This window comes from Danio rerio, chromosome 5 (assembly GCF_052040795.2).
Source record: "Danio rerio strain M-AB ecotype USA chromosome 5, GRCz13ab, whole genome shotgun sequence".
In the NCBI taxonomy this organism is placed as follows: Eukaryota; Metazoa; Chordata; class Actinopteri; order Cypriniformes; family Danionidae; genus Danio; species Danio rerio.
The window spans coordinates 10,356,897-10,375,000 of record NC_141025.1 but is presented as its reverse complement, the minus strand read 5'-3'; the positions used below and the strand labels follow the sequence as shown (position 1 = coordinate 10,375,000).

Below are 18,104 nucleotides of genomic sequence, written 5' to 3'. Positions count from 1 at the left end.
ACAGCAAGACCAGCTTATACAGTACACACACGCACACACACAGGGTGGAGTGAAATACAATGTAAAAAACAAAAACAAAATCTAAAACTGTGAAAATGTTACAGACAAAATTTGTAACCAGTAGGTTTCCTTAATATATACCCTCACCGGCCACTTTATTAGGTACACCTGTCCAGCTGCTGATTTGTGCAAATTTCTAATCAGCCCATCACCAGCCAAGCATTTAGGGGCATCAGAATGGGGAAAAAAGAAGATTTAAGTGACTTTGAATGTGGCATGGTTGTTGGTGCCAGAGAGGCTAGTTTGAGTATTTCAGAATCTGTGGATCTACTGGGATTTTCATGCACAACCATCTCTAGGGTTTACGGAGAATGGTCTGAAAAAGAGAAAATATCCAGTGAGCGGCAGTTCTGTGGGCGCAAATGCCTTGTTGATGCCAGAGGTCAGAGGAGAATGGCCAGACTGGTTCCAGCTGATAGAAATGCAACAGTAACTCAAATAACCACTCGATACAACAGAGGTCTGCAGAAGAGCTTCTCTGAACACACAACACGTCCAACCATGAGACGGATGGGCTACAGCAGCAGAAGACCACACCGGGTGCCACACCTGTCAGCTAAGAACAGGAAACCAAGGCTACAATTCACACAGACTCACCAAAACTGAACCATAGAAGATTAGAGAAACGTTGCCTGATCTGATGAGTCTCGATTTCTGCTGCAACATTCGGATGGTCGGGTCAGAATTTGGCATGAGCAACATGAAAGCATGGATCCATCCTGCCTTGTATCAACACTTCAGGCTGGTGGTGGTGGTGGTGTAATGGTGTGAGGAATATTTTCTTGGCACACTTTGGGCACATTAGTACCAATTGAGCATGGTGTCAACGCCACAGCCTACCTGAGTATTGTTGCTGACCATGTCCATCCCTTTATGACCACAGTGTACTCATCTTCTGATGGCTACTTCCAGCAGGATAGCGCGCTATGTCATAAAGCGTGAATCATCTCAGACTGATTTCTGGAACATGACAATGAGTTCACTGCATTCAAATGGCCTCCACAGTCACCAGATTTAAATCCAATAGAGCACTTTTGTGATGTGGTGGAACGGCTGGTTGGCATTATCAATGTGCAGCCGACAAATCTGCAGCAAAAGTGTGATGCTATCATGTCAATATGGAGCAAAATCTCTGAGGAATATTTCCAGCACCTTGTTGAATCTATGCCACAAATGATTAAGGCAGTTCTGAAGGCAAAAGGGGGTCCAAACCAGTACTAGTAGCGTGTACCTAATAAAGTGGCCAGTGAATGTATGTATATGCTTTGAGCTGCGAAAACAATCCTTGATGGAATTGTGCTAATTTTGAATCACAGCAAATGAAAAAATGTTTGTTATTTTTAATAGTTTTATATACTAATATTTTTAAATACGGTAAAAATGTATTAAAGTTATTTAGATGCTATAAATGACAATATGTTTACTTTTAAGAACAGAAAAAAATGAATTTTTAACCTAATCTAAAGTAAATCCACATACTTTGTGCTTGTGTGTGTGCGTGCTTGTATAGGTATGTGTGTTACATAGTTTTTCTGCTGTTTTTATAATCATCAGTATTGTTATTGCACATACTGTACATATTAGAGTACTCATTTCTTACATTTATTATAAAAGTATATCGGACGTATCTCCGCATTGGTGCGCTCCATATAACGCGTGCACGTGTGTATGTGTGTCGTGACATATATATGCATAGACGTGTAGCTCAGCATATGTGATGTTATTGAGCTTCTGTGAGCTGTTGGTTATGCAGATTCAGTTTGCAGATGTTTATGAGGCTGTAATTCTGTGATTCCAGGTCAGATAATGTGGATGGAGAACCATTTCCTGTTAGCGACTCGCTCAGCGCCGCTCGCAGAGGGAGCTCAGATCCTGGAGGCCAGAGTGAGTCATGCACACACACACACACACACACACACACACACACACTGAGCAAGGTCAAAATGAGCTGAGGCTATGAAAATAAATCTGCATTGTTTATCTTTTCGGATTTTAACTTTTTTTTTGGCTTTATATAAATCTGCATTTTGATATCTCTTTCCAAAATAAGGGTCCGCTTGAGATAAAGGAAGCTTATTTTGATTTCAAGATTTATGTATTAAAAAATTATAGAAATTATTATATGAATGTGCACCGCTAAATCATTTGTTGTGAACAATTCACTCTGTTGTAAAGATGTATTTTTATATTATTTATATATTTTTTATTTATTTATTTGGGTTTTTATTTATATACATATATATTTATTTATTTTTTATTATAGTTTTTGCAGACATAGACAAAGTAGATAGACAGATAAACCTACAATGTAACAATAATCTGTGGTAAATGTAAAATAAAGCATGAAACAAGGAAAAACCGTGACCTATAAGACACACTCAGCTGCCACTTTATTAGGTACACCTGCCCAACTGTTTGTTAACACAAATGCCTTATCAGCCAATCACATGGCAGCAACTCAATGCATTTAGGAATGTAGACATGATCAAGATGAACTGCTGCAGTTCAAACCCAGCATCAGAATGGAGAAGAAAGCTGATTTAAGTGACTTTGATCATGGGATGGTTGTTGCTGCCAGACAGGCTGGTCTGAGTATTTCAGAAACTGCTGATCTACTGGGATTTTCACACACAACCATCTCTAGGGTTTACAGAGAATGGTCTGAAAAAGAGAAATTAACCAATGAGAGGCAGTTCTGTGTGCGCAAACGCCTTGTTGATGTCAGAGGAGAATGGCCAGACTGGTTCCAGCTGATAGAAAGACAACAGTAACTCAAATAAACACTCGTTACAACTAAGGTATGCAGAAGAGCAACTCTTAACACACAACACGTCCAACCTTGAGGCGGATGGGCTACAGCAGAAGACCACACCAGGTGCCACTCGTGTCAGCTAAGAACAGGAAACTGAGGATACAATTCACACAGGCTCACCAAAACTGGACAATAGAAGATTGGAGAAATGTGGCCTGGTCTGATGAGTCTCGATTTCTGCTGCAACATTCAGATGGTCGGGTCAGAATTTGGCGTCAACAACATGAAAGCATGAATCCATCCTGCCTTGTATCAACGGTTCAGGCTGGTGGTGGTGGTGTAATGGTGTGGGGGATATTTTCTTGGCACACTTTGGGCACATTAGTACTAATTGAGCATGGTGTCAACACCACAGCCTTCCTGAGTATTGTTGCTGACCATGTCCATCCCTTTATGACCACAGTGTACCCATGTTCTGATGGCTACTTCCAGAAGGATAACATGCCATGAATCATCTCAGACTGGTTTCTTGAACATTAAAATGAGTTCTCTATACTCAAATGGCCTCCACAGTCACCAGAACTCAATCCAATAGAGCTCCTTTAGGATGTGGTGGAACGGGAGATTCACATCATGGATGTGAAGCCGACAAATCTGCTGCAACTGCATTATGCAATCATGTCAATATGAAGCAAAATCTCTGAGGAATATTTCCAGTACCTTGTTGAATCTATGCCATGAAGGATTGAGACAGTTCTGAAGGCAAAATGGGGTCCAACCCGGTACTAGTAAGGTGTACCTAATAAAGTGGCCGGTGAGTGTACGTGACCTATGAAAAGACACCACAATGAATGTAAAGAGAGAATTGTAAAGATGTATTTTGAGGTTTGGGTTCAGCTGTATTTGTACTTGTATGTACATTTGCTGATTAGATTTTGAGGGTCACACGTTTTCATTGCTGTGTGTGTGTGTATGTACTGTATGTGTGTGTGTGTGTGTGTGTACATGCTGAAAGATAAGCTGAAATTATTTCAGGAGGCAATCGACAGCTTGCTGTAAGCTGGAAATCAGATAAGAGGCATTTTCAGAACTTGTAAACATACTGTGTGCGTGTGTGTGTGTGTGTGTCTTTTGGTATATATGTGTGTGTGTGCAAATGCATGTGTGTTTGTGTGCATGTGTCTGTTGGTGCATGGGCGTAAATGTGATTTAACAGTTGGGGGGACAATAAATATAAAATTTCTTTGGAGCATTTTTTTTTTTTTGAAGAGGACACAAATAACACAGCCGAATTGTACTAATAAAGATATGTCCCCGCAGTTAAAAATGGTTTCATCATTATTATTATAGCATGGAGACTACGTCATTATGATTATTGTCAAAGTTTTTCTCAGGTTCAACGACAAAGCAAATTTTTCTTCAAAACTATTTATTGCATTGTTTGCTGTGTTGTTTACAGTCAACTGACTGACTCCTGAAGCAGAATAAAGGGGTGAGACAACCCTCGGATGGAAGGGGGCATGTCTTCCCAGGTCCCTCTGGGATTTACGCCCATGTGTGGGTGTGACTATGTGTGCCTGCTTTAGTGCGCGTTTTTGTTGGTATATATGCGTGTGCATGCGTACATAAGTTGATATGTCTGTTTGCATGTGTGTGAGAGAGTGCAAGTCTGTGTTGGTGTGTGTGTGTGTGTGTGTCTGTCTGTCTTTTTGTTTGTGTGTGTACACTTAAGTCTGTGTGTCTATGTTTGTGTGTGTGTGTGTGTGTGTGTGTGTGTGTGTGTGTGTGTGTGTGTGTGTGTGTGTGTGTGTGTGTGTGTGTGCGTGTGTGTGTGCGTGCGTGCGTGCGTGTGCGTGCGTGTGAGTGCATGTGTGTGCGTGTTGGTGTATGTGTGAGTCTGTATCCATGCGTGTGTGTGACTGTGTGTGTCTTTTTGTTTGTGTGCGTGTATGTGCATGATTGAATGTGTCAAAGTGTGTGTGCTTGTTCATGCATGTGCAAGCGTGCGCGTGTGTGTGTTTGTGTGCGCGCCTCATCAAATATAGTAGTCCCAACTCATCTGACCTTGTTTTGACCCCTCGTTGACCCAGTGTGGGGATGTTTTTGGTCCCCGTGAGGACACCGGCTCATAAATCACTCAGATTGAGATATTCTGGCATTGTGAAAGCTCCGGATGGTTTCTGTGAGGGTTGAAAGACAGAACATATAGTATGTACAGTATAAACTCAGTTTGTGTGTGTCTCCACAGGCCCGCTAGGTTTTGGACTTGCAGAGCAGGCCTACAATAAAACGCATCACTTCCTGTCTTCTTACTCCTGGTTCCACGGGCCCATCTCTCGTGTGCGAGCGGCTTACCTTGTCCAGCACGCCGGGGTCAGCGGTCATGGGAACTTCCTGGTGAGGCAGAGCGAGACGCGCAGAGGAGATTACGTGCTCACCTTCAACTATCAGGGCCGAGCCAAGGTAACACATCCACATCATCAGGAGTCAGATAAACATTCTCATTAGGGATGCACACTATAATAGTGACAAACTTTTTTATTATGTATTTTGTGTCACATTTTATTTTATTTTATTTCATTGTCATCAAATTTCAGCTGTTAAAGGGATTTTTTATCATTACTTTACATTTGGTTAATTTTTTAATATCATTATAATCATTATTCATATTAATAATAATAATAATAATTAATGTTTAGTTATTATTATCATTACGGCTATATATATTTATAAAGCAGTTCTGTCTAGTTCTTGAATCTGATTGGCTGATAGTTGTGCGGTATTCTGCCAGTAGCAGTACTAGTCCCGCCTCTTTACCCTTCACCTTTGTATTACTCCGCCCACATACAGCAATAAGCAGAGGACACTCTACAGTTTGACAAATATTATTGCTGTTGGGCAATAGGCATGGGCCGATATAAGATTCTGACAGTATGATAACCTTGGATAAAAATATCACGGTTTTACGGTATTGTGATTACTGCTCTAAAATATATAAAGAGTTCAGATGCAAAAACCTCTAAGTGCCATCTAGAATTTTCTTCTACATTGAGCATTTTTCTCTGCCTCTTATGTTTATGTTTATGTTCATTTTTTTATGTTAACAGGTGAAAATGACCTATTCTTTGCTATAAAAGTGAAAATACTGAATCAAGACATAAGAGCCTGAGAAAAATTTTAATTTTAGAAGAACATTTCAGATGCCACTTAGAGGTTTTTGCATCTAAACTCTTTTCAATTCAATTCAATTCAATTCAGCTTTATTTGTATAGCGCTTTTACAATGTAGATTGTGTCAAAGCAGCTTCACATAGATGGTCATAGTAATTGGAACAGTGTGGTTCAGGTTTTAGTGTTTAAGTTCAGTTCAGTTCAGTTTAGCTCTGTTCAGTGTGATTTAATCATTACTGAGAGTTCAAACACTGAAGAGCAAATTCATCGATGCGTAGCTCTACCAATCCTGAACCATGCGAGGCAGTGGCGACAGCGGAGAGGGAAAAAAAACTTCACCTGATGGGAGTGAAGAAAAAAAACCTTGAGAGAACCAGACTCAGTTGGGCACGACCATTTTAATTTCTCCGCTGGCCAAAAGTCTTGTGCAGAACTTCATTCGCCGTGGTTTATGCTGGAAGATGGCCTCAATGAAGACTCGTCTGTCCCTGGAGCGTCGCTGGAATCAGACTCATGTTCTCCACTCCCCACGACCATCAGCGCAGCAGCAGCTCAGGATATGGCCTGGTCCCGGATATGGAATCCTTGGGATCATCACGTCGCTGGTCTTGGATCCAATCAGTGACTCCGCCTAATCTGAGGACCTCGGGATGAGTATCCCCAGGTGAAAATAGAGAATAAAGAGAATAATTAGCGTAGCTGCTGTTCATAGTGTATATAAGCAAGATGTAGAAGCCAGTGTGGAACCCGCTAGGTGATGCACTGAGTGTATGCTTTACTAAACAGATAGGTCTTTAATCTAGTTTTGAACTGGGAGAGTGTGTCTGAGCCTCGGACATTACCAGGAAGGCTATTCCAGAGTGTAGGAGCCATGAAAGAGAAGGCTCGACCTCCTTTACTTGATTTTGCTATTCTAGGTACTACCAGAAGCCCTGAATTTTGAGATCTTAAGGAGCGAGTTGGTTCGTAGCGAGACAGAAGGTTGGTTAGATAAACAGGAGCTAGATTATTTAGAGCTTTATAGGTGAGAAGTAATATTTTAAATTCAATACGAAATTTAACAGGCAGCCAGTGTAAGGAGGATAAAATTGGGGTGATGTGATCATATTTTCTAGACCTGGTCAGAACTCTGGCTGCTGCATTTTGTACTAATTGAAGTTTGTTAATAGAGGATGCTGGGCAGCCAGCAAATAGAGCATTACAGTAATCCAGTCTCGAAGTCATAAAAGCATGGACTAGCTTTTCTGCATCTGAGATGGATAGCATATTTCGTAATTTAGCGATATTTCTCAGATGAAAGAAGGCAGTTTTTGTGACATGGGATATATGGTTTTTAAAAGTTAGATTGCAGTCTAATATGACACCCAGATCTTTTATAGTAGAGCTAAAGCTAACTTTGTATCCCTCTAATTGTAAATTGAGTTGCGAGATCTGCTGTGTGCAAGATTTAGGCCCAATAAGTAATAATTCTGTTTTGTCTGAGTTTAAGAGAAGAAAATTGTTGGTCATCCAGTCTTTGATGTCTTTGATACACTCAGTTAGTTTAGAAAGTTCAGACGTCTCGTCAGGTTTAGTGGAAATATATAATTGAGTATCATCTGCATAGCAGTGAAAGCTGATCCCATGTCTTCTAATAATGTCTCCCATAGGTAGCATGTAAATTGTAAACAGTAAAGGGCCTAAAACTGATCCTTGAGGCACCCCATACTTTACTGGGCAGATTTGTGAAGGCTGTCCATTAAGATTTACAAACTGGTAGCGGTCAGTTAAGTATGACTTAAACCATTGTAGAGCCGGTCCCTGGACACCTGTAGACTTTAAGCGATTTATGAGGATATTGTGGTCAATGGTATCAAATGCCGCACTAAGATCGAGTAAAACTAATAGCGAGACGCACCCTCGGTCAGCAGCTAAGAGTAAATCGTTGGTTATTTTCACTAAGGCGGTTTCTGTACTGTGGTGAGCCCTGAAACCTGACTGAAACACTTCAAAAATATTGTTCGTCTGCAGAAAAGAGCATAATTGAGTGGAAACAACTTTTTCTAGTATTTTAGACATAAATGGAAGATTTGAAATAGGCCTATAGTTAGCTAAGTTGTTGGTGTCTAGTTGCGGTTTCTTAATAATAGGCTTAATAACAGCTAGCTTGTAAGAGTTTGGAACATGGCCTATAGATAAAGAAGAGTTGATAATGTTAAGAAGAGGTTCTCCTATAGCAGGTAGCAGCTCTTTCAGTAATTTTGTTGGAATTGAGTCCAGCATACACGTAGCTGGTTTAGAGCTATTTATAATTTTTACTAACTCTTCATGTTCTATGATTTTGAAGCAGTGTAGGTTATTATTATGATTTAATGAAATATTTACAGGATTTGGAGTATAAGCCGGTGCAGAAAGTTTGGCATCTCCTATTTTCTGTCTAAAGCCTTCTATTTTATTACTGAAAAAATTCATGAAGTCATCACTACTAATTTGCGGTGGAGTAGTTTGTTCCAAGGATGACCGATTATTTGCTAATTTAGAGATGGTGTTAAATAAAAATCTAGGATTGTTATGATTATTTTCTATCAGTTTGCGCAGGTGCTCGGTCCTGGCAGATTTTAGAGCCCTCCTATAGCTGGACATACTGTCTTTGTACGCAATTCTAAAGACCTCTAAATTAGTTTTTTTCCATTTACGTTCCAGGGCGCGGGTTGCTGTTTTGAGCGCACGAGTATGACTATTATACCATGGTATAGTTTTAATCTCTCTAGCCTTTTTTAATTTTATGGGTGCCACAGTATTTAGTGTGCTAGTAAAGATGGCATCCATACTGCTGGTTACTACATCAAGATCATTTGAGTTTGCGGGTGCATTACGAAATAGAGAGAGATCAGGTAAGTTATTTATAAATTCATCTTTAGTTGACGGAACAATAGTTCTACTAGGGCGGAGTATTGGAGCGGGTTTGCTGATTTCAGGTAAACATAGCTTATATAGTAAGAGGTAGTGATCTGTAATATCATCACTTTGTGGTATAATGTCTACGTCAATAACCTCGATTCCATAAGACAGAATTAGATCTAATGTATGCTTTAAGCGTTTTGCTTTATCCCAAGTGAGTGTATTAAATCCATAAACGCGAGCCCTAATGTATCATTAGCGTCATCTATGTGGATGTTAAAGTCACCTACAATTAGCATTTTATCAGTTTTGACTAGTAAGTCAGAAATAAAATCAGAAAATTCTTTTAGAAATTTGACATAGGGTCCTGGGGGTCTATATATGGTGATTAAAGCGAGAGATAACATAGGTTTTTGTATAGTATCTGGAAGCTGACTATTAAGCGATAATACTTCAAAGGAGCTAAACATAAGTCCGTTTCTCTGTTTAATATTAAGGAAATCACTAAAGATTGATGCAACTCCACCACCACGACCAGTTTGACGAGCCTCATGTTTATATAAGAATCCTGGAGGAGTTGCTTCATTTAAGCTAATATAGTCATTTTGTTTCAGCCAGGTTTCAGTGAGACAGAGTGCATTAAGATTGTTTTCTGTTATTATTTCATTAATGATAAGTGCTTTAGGTGCAAGTGACCTGATGTTTAGGAGACCAAGTTTTACGAAATTTGTATTTTCACTTTCTACTGGTTTTTCTGGTTTGATTCTTACTAGATTTTTCCTGGAGCACACAGTACGTTTATTTCTTAATCTAATAATACGAGGAACAGACACAGTCTCTATAGGATTCGCCAGATATGCGTTACTGATGTTTAAGTGGGGTGAACAAGAGTCTAGGTGGCTATAGTGTGAATTTTGTGAATTTTTACCTGCTAGTCAGATGGTGCGAAGTAGTCTGGAGATGTTGTCCGACAGGAGTTCAGCTCCGGCTCGACTGGGGTGCAGGCCGTCAGGACGGAAGAGCCTAGGACGCTCCCAGAAAAGATTCCAGTTATTAGCAAAGAGCAATTTCTGTTCTTTACACCATGTTATTAGCCATTCATTCAAAGCTAAAAGTCTACTGAACCTTTCATTTCCTCGGCGGTAGGTAGGAAGCGGCCCAGAAACGATGATCTGCGTGGCGGGCGAGGTGCGTCGAACCGTCTCGATCAGGCTCCTGAAGTCCTTCTTCAGGATCTCCGACTGCCGGAGCCCGGTGTCGTTTGTCCCCACGTGGAGGACAACGGCACCAGGGCTCTCGGCAGCGCCCAGGATGGTTGGAATCTGTGTAGAAATATTTTTCACACGGGCACCAGGAAAGCAGAAAGTACGTACTTTATTACCTTTTGAGGAGGCGGCACGGACGTGACGAACGATCGAGTCACCGATGATAGCCACATCGGGACCCGACTCGCGGAGAGGGGAGAAGCGGTTCTCCGTGGAGATCTCGAACACAGGCGGAGACGTTCTGCCCCGGGATCTGGGAAGCACCTTGCGCGGCTGCACGCGGCTGCACTCTTCATATTCTTTTTAAATGTCTGGGTAAAAAACAACAACTTTTTTCCCATTCGAACACAAAATATTTTATTTTGAGAGACATTTAGAGCAGTAAACATGTCAGGCTAAATAATTAAAATGAGTCTTTGACTTCTGCTGTCTTCATTTGTTTCAAAAACCCAAATTTCTTGACAATTTAAAATGGCGTCTTTGGATAACTTTTCTGCTGGAGATACTGCTGTCCTAAAAAACAAAAAATATACATTTAGAAATAAATAAATAATAAAAAACAAAATAAAAATAAATAAATAAATACTCTTACACATACCTTAGGAATGGTATAGCAGAAAATTTAGGTGGCTTTAAAACGTTTCCAAATCACGGTATACCTTGATAACAGTTATCGTCTCATCCCTATTGGTTGACATAATGTACTTTTGAAGCTTTTTTAGTCAAAAATGTTGTTGTTTAGAGTGCAACTATGCAGTTTATTTATAAAGGATAGTGCCTGTTTTAAAAATATTCATAATTTCGGGGAGACAGCGTGTCAGCGGCTATTAGCCTGTCATTGAGCGGACTAAAGACTGTTGATGTTGTCCATCCACAAGATGGCGACAGAGACCGCATAATAATCCCTTAAAGGAGGAAATTCTGAGTCGACCTCTTTCTTTTGTATGTTGCACTGCTCTATTTATACCATATACTTGTAGTGTACTGAGTGTGAGATGGGACTAACATATCAGGAGTATATGCATTTTGTGTTAGCCACTCTTTCTATATGGCCATCTAATGCGTCTCCAGCATACCTGTCAACCCTCCCGTTTTTCCCGGGATTCTCCCGTATTTTATAGTTCTATCCCTCTATTATCCCGTAAAAGGTGTTTCTAGTATTTCTCACGTATTTTCTCTGAAAGGTGGTAAATAAACATTAAAGGGCCAATCCTCCCTATACGCAACCCATACCGCCAGACCACAAGGGGCCGCCCCTTGCTCTTAAATGCTAGTCTGTTCTGTGCTTTCGCTTTATGCATGAAAACACTTTGAAATAAATATAAAACCGCGGGATTCCCTTTCCTTTTCATTACAGGTGCCATCGCCCCTTCATATATAATCCTCAAAACAGTCATATAGCGGTGCGTGACTGTCAGCTGACGCACTCCATAGTGATAGACACTGTTTTCCAAACAGATTCTGTACACGTAAATGACAGCGGAGTCTGTAATTATAAAGCTAGATGTGTGCATTTTTAAAGTGAAACCTCTGTTATTTAATGTAATCAAATGAAAAAAAACGAAATAAAAGATTTATACGCTACTCTTTAATCAGAATGTGTAAGTTATACAGTGAAGAAACGGTTCATGAGATTTGATAACTTGATTCTGTTTCTTTATAACAGCTACTTATTAATTTAAATAAGCTGAACTGTTTTCTAATTTATTTGCTTTTAATGTATACTGTTTATTTTTATTTTTTGTAAATAATAATAATAAAAAATATTACTGACCGTTTAACTGTTTATTTAGAATAAAACAGCTCCAGATTACCAGTAATTTAGTAATTCAGGGATTTTTTTTGGGGGAGGGGTGGTAACCCCTATTATAATGGGCAAATCCCTTATTTACACATTCCAATGTTGACAGGAATGGTCTCCAGATGTGAATGAATGGCGGAAGAAATTAGTTCCTCAAACAAAAACATCTTTAGACTCCCTGTATTTTCTTTTCTTTTTTATATACACGATTATGTCGTTGAACTGTTGTATAAATGCAATAACACACTTGTAGCAGTGTGATATGGCTGTATATCGTCACTGTTGGGACACTAAGGCACTCAGCCTGCAGCCTCGAGCCAACGCGCACCTCCCACCAGTGCAGATATACAACCACATCGCACTGCTACTCGTTTGATATTGGCTCATATATATATATATATATATTTATATACATGCACACATATACACACACACACACACATATATATATATATATATATATATATATATATAAATACATACATACATACATACATACATACATATATATATATACATATGTATGTATATATATATATATATATATATATATATATATATATATATATATATATATATATATATATACATTCATCTATACATACTTGTTTATTCTGCTATTGGAAACTAACAGTATCATAGATTGTATTCATAAACTAGTAAAAACAAACCTTTAAAGTGTGTTTGTCTATGTGTGTGCGTGTTTAGCTGTGTATTATATAGTTTTTCTACTATTTTATAATCATCTGTATTGGTATTGTACATACATTAAAATAAAGATTTCATTTATTCTAGAAGTATGTCAGATATATCAGATCTCCATATTAATTGTGGAGTAATCCAAACCATTACCGTTTGCTCGCCTTTCTGTGCACATGTCGGTATTAATAATGTATTTTTCCGCTGTTGTTGTTCCTCTGCAGCATCTGCGTCTGTCTTTAACTGAATGGGGTCAGTGTCGTGTGCAGCACCTGCGCTTCCCTTCAGTCATGGACATGTTGAGTCACTTCCGCAATTGTCCCATCCCATTGGAGTGCGGAGCCGCCTGTGACGTCATGCTGGCCAATTATGTGCGCGTCAACCCCACACACACAGGTGAGACACTTATGATGTCGCATTTACAAAATTATTAGCCCTTCTATGCAATATTTATTATTTTATTAAATGAATGTTTATCGGATTTAGGAAAATTTCCACAGTATTTCTGATATTTTGGAGAAAGTCGTCTTTTTTTTTATTTTGGCTAGAATAAAAACTTTTTTTTTTTTTTTTTTTAACTTTTTTAAGGTCAATATTATCAGTAATATTATTAGCAATGTCCACACTACCTGCCAAATAGTCTTGTCATCTATCCAAATTTTAGAAACTAATAATAACTTGACTTCTAGTTGATCATTTGCTATCAGAAGTGGCTTTATATGAAAGGCAAAGGCCTCTAGATTACGCTTATTTTACCAAAATAAAATATGATCATGCCTTGATTTTTAATGATTTAATTAGGACAGTAAGGTCTGACTTTGCTTAGATAAAAGTCTTATCACTTAACAGAAATAATGTCCAGAATAGAATATAAAGTCATGCTGCAGTGGAAACAGAATGAATATTGTGTCTGTCTCCATCATGATCTTGGAGGACTGCATCCACACATCTCTGCACTGACTCAAATCACTGATTAATAAAGTCATCTGGAATGGCAAAGAAAGCGTTCTTGCAGGACTCCCAGAGCTCATCAAGATTCTTTGGATTCATCTTCAATGCCTCCTCCTTCATCTGACCCCAGACATGCTCAATAATGTTCATCTCAGGTGATTGGGCTGGCCAATCCTGGAGCACCTTGACCTTCTTTGCTTTCAGAAACCTTGATGCTGAGGCTGAAGTATGAGAAGGAGCGCTATCCTGCTGAAGAATTTGCCCTCTCCTGTGGTTTGTAATGTAATGGGCAGCACAAATGTCTTGATACCTCAGGCTGAGGATGTTTTCGTCTACAATTTTCCACATTATTCCACATTATTTCTGTTAAGTGACACAACTTTTGTCTCAGCAAGTCAGACTTTATTGTCCTAATTAAATCATTCAAAATCAAGGCATGATCATATTTTATTTGGGTAAAATAAGCGTAATCTAGAGGCCTTTGCATTTCATATAAGCCACTTCTGAGACCAAATGATCAACTTGAAGTCACGTTATTATTTGTTGTTCCTTAAACTTGGATAGGCGACAAGACTTTTGTCAGGTAGTCTACTGTATGTGTACATGTTCAGGGAAGTTTATTTGTGTATTAAGTGTATGTATTATACATTTATCAGCAACACATTCAATATACAAAATATAATAACATTTAGTCTCTTAGTTTTTTATGTATGTAGAAAGTAAAAGACAGAGTAACAACAGTAATCAGTCCAAGGGCACTCGAAAAACATGCAAAAGTTAAAAAAGCCTTCATTCACATGGCTAAATCTTAAAAAACCTACACGTTTCGGCAAGGATCTGCCTTCATCAGGCTAACAGTGATCAGGTGCGTCTAGAGTCTCTTTTGAGTACTACGGTCACATGACTTATTTAAATATCTCAACAGCAATCAAATAATTTAACAAACAAAGTCAACCATCATCATTAATTTGGCATAGATAGAGGGGGACATATAACCATACATAGACATACACTTGCATATATGAGAGAGAGAAAACAAATATATAGAACTAATAAACAAGGATGTACAGAAAAGTATGCTTAAACATGGCATGCGCATACATAATTCCATACGAACACATATTTACATGTGCATATACATAAACATGTACACATAAGAATATACAAGCACATTCAACAATATATGATGATCATCTGTAAAGCATCTATAGAAAAACTGTTTTACAAAAAAGAATAAAAATTAATTCACTATTTAAAGCTTGAAATCTATTTGCTTTTAATGTACAGATCCAAAAAGTCTCTCTCTGTTTTAATCTTTTTATCTTGTCTCCTCCTCTTGTAGAATTATTAATATGTTCAATACCAACTATTTTTAATGAACTGGGATTGCCGTGACCTTGATTTGTATAATGTAGAGCCATAGGATATTGTGGATTACAGGTACGTATCGCATTTTTATGCTCCGCTAATCTCAACTTTAATTTTCTCTTAGTCATTCCTTTATAAAAACATCCGCACGGACATTCCAGTCGATAAACAACAAATGTAGTATTGCAATTAATAAATGAATTAATCTTAAATTCACGGCCTGATGATAGTTCTCTAAATATGTTCGTCTTAAGTATGTTATCACAATGATTGCAACTACCACATCTGTAGTTTCCTGTTGTTCGACTTAACCAAGTATTAGTCTTCTTAGTGGAGAGATGGCTTCTCGCAAGTTTATCTTGAATGGTTGGAGCTTTTCGAAATACTATAGAGGGGGGACACAGGTAAAACATCCCTGAGATGGAAAAAGACAGATTGAAGAAGATAAAAGACTTCATTTAATATTATTTTTAATGTTCATCTTTTACATAAGCATCATTTCCCCCTTATTAGACCTTTATTTTTGGCATATATATTTACCACAGGTGTTCTGAAATACCTAAATATTTCAACACTTATATTTTGCTGATTTAGGAACTGAGAAACATCTGCCGAATGATTAAACATTAAATGTCTGTCAGTCAGATTTGACAGCAGTTTAATGCATCTAAAAATGCACAGACAGTTTCTTTTCTGCCTCTCTCTGTCACTCAAATAAGCTCAGAGATCGACATGATCCGTTTCCCTGTTGTGTTTTGTGGTTTAGATGGGTTTTAGTAGTTCAGTGACTAGTAAAACTGCGCTCTCTCTCAAGCGCACACTCGTCTATATACACTTTCATGCATATCATGAGAACTACAGACGAACATGTTATCAAGACTCTGTTTCCTGTAGTCCCACCCACGCCAGCTGTAATAATGTGGACACATGCACTAATACATGCACACATGTATATCCTTAGGCTCAACACACACACACACACACACACACACATTCTTCAGACGTCTTAAACACACTTGAGGATGCAGATGCTGTGAAGACAATGCCCTCTATGGGAAACTGGGAGTATTTCACGGTATTGAGTTTTTGCTTTGTTTTGTTTTTTCTTAAAGAACTGTTCATTTAATCAGCTCATCACAAAGCTGTTTGAGTTTCTTTCAAGTGTTTAACACAAAAGAAGATATTTTGAAAAATGTTGAAAATTGATAACCACTGACATGCGTAGTACATAGGTAGTTATGCATTATTGCATGTAAATAAGCTTAAACCTAACCACATTCTAGCCCTAATGATAGAGATAGTACATGTAGATAATTAATATTACTCATTAAATAAATGCGGCTTTGGTGAGCAGGAGAAGCTTATTTTAAACCATTATTAGCCCTCCTGTTTATTTTTTCCCCCAATTTTTGTTTAAAGGAGAGATCATTTCTACAACACATTTCTAAACTTAATAGTTTTAATAACATATTTCTAAATAACTGATTTATTCTATCTTCTATACAGCTTAAAGTGACATTTAAAGGCTTAACTTGGTTAATTAGGTTAACTAGGCAGGTTAGGGTAATTAGGAAAGTCATTGTATAACCATGGTTTGTTCTGTAGGCTATCGAAAACAAAAATAGCTTAAAGGGGCTAATAATATTGACCATAAAATGGTGTTTGAAAAAATTACAAATGATTTTATTCTAGCTGAAATAATTATAAAAGGTTCTGACATTTTTTTTTTGTCAAATTTGATTTATTGACATTATTAAATGACAACTTATTTACATCATGGGATGGTACATTATGGGACGTTTTTTTTACATTTTAAGACTTTTTATTTAAAAACAAATGTTACACACATACTGTTTGCTATATGGAATGCGAAAATGCAAAAACTTCAAAGCTCAATATCTCAAAACTATTCAGAACGTGGATAGAACCTAATAATTCCAAGATGACGATATATACACACACACACACACACACACACACACACACACACACACACACACACACACACACTCACACTACCAGTCACACTACCATTGTAAGATTTTTAAATCTTTTAAATATGCTTCTCCTGCTCACCAAGGCTGCATTAATTTAATTAAAAATGCAGTACAAATTGTAAGATTGTGAAATGTTATTGCGCTATAAAATAACTGATCAAAAGTAGTTTATCATTTAATTTAATCATTAATTCCACTGATTCTAAAGATGAATTTTCAGCTTCATTACTCCAGTCTTCAGTCACATGATCCTGCAGAAATCACTCTAATTTAATTATTATTATTATTAATATTTTTTTTATTAATGGTAATAGTAATACAAGCAATAATTACTGGAGTAATAATTTCATTTAAAACTACATACAATAAGAGTTATTTAAAATTGTAATAAATATTAAATAATTTTTTTTTAAATTTTACATTTAATTAATGCTGCCTTAATGAACAAAATTATTTTCTTTTGACTGGTAGTATGTGTATAGTATAGTATAGTATAGTATAGTCGGAGTATATAACACACACACACACACACACACACACACACACACACACACACACACACACACACACGTTATGCCAAAACAAACTTTAAATTAATCTTTGCCCTGCACTAAAAATTATAAATAATTGTAAACAAAGCATTTTCTGTTTTCAGCCTAGTACATTCAGTATTTTCAGTTTCAGTTCAAAGGTTTAATATGAAGAATTGACCACCCAAATTCATATAATTGGAGATGTTTTTTTTAATAGTGTCTGCATGCAGATTTAGATTTGCAAGCTGAGAATGCATATTTTAGACATGCAATGTCAGACACAGTGCGACGCAGTGGCGCAGTAGGTAGCTGTCGCCTCACAGCACAAAGGTTGCTGGTTCGAGCCTTGGCTGGGTCAGTTGGCATTTCTGTGTGGAGTTTGCATGTTCTCCCTGGGTCCGCATGGGTTTCCTTCAGGTGCTCCGGTTTCCCCCACAGTCTGAAGACATGTGGCACAGGTGAATTGGGTAGACTAAATTGTCCATAGTGTATGAGTGTGGATTGGTGTGTGTGGATGTTTCCCAGGGATGGGTTGTGGCTGAAAGGGCATCCGCTGCATGGAACGTGTGCTGGATAGGTTATCGGTTCATTCTGCTGTGGCGACCCTGGATTAATAAAAGGAAACCTG

At 38.0% G+C, this 18,104-nt stretch overlaps 2 protein-coding genes across 2 annotated transcripts in view; one reads left to right on the top strand and one right to left on the bottom strand.

The window, feature by feature from the left end:
* Positions 1-18,104, top strand: part of sh2b3 (SH2B adaptor protein 3) — a 122,028-nt gene that overhangs the window by 100,898 nt on the left and 3,026 nt on the right. Inside the window, 3 exon segments of the mRNA NM_001442778.1 lie at positions 1,859-1,944; positions 5,061-5,275; positions 12,852-13,023. Coding sequence (NP_001429707.1) covers positions 1,859-1,944; positions 5,061-5,275; positions 12,852-13,023 — 473 coding nt within the window.
* On the bottom strand, positions 8,653-12,805 carry LOC147843858 (uncharacterized). Its single transcript, XM_087253008.1, has 3 exons — positions 12,781-12,805; positions 9,988-10,426; positions 8,653-9,885 (listed from the first exon to the last, which is right to left on the bottom strand). The coding sequence occupies exons 1-3, from the start codon at positions 12,803-12,805 to the stop codon at positions 9,798-9,800; spliced, it is 552 nt and encodes a 183-aa protein (XP_087109134.1). The 3' UTR covers positions 8,653-9,797.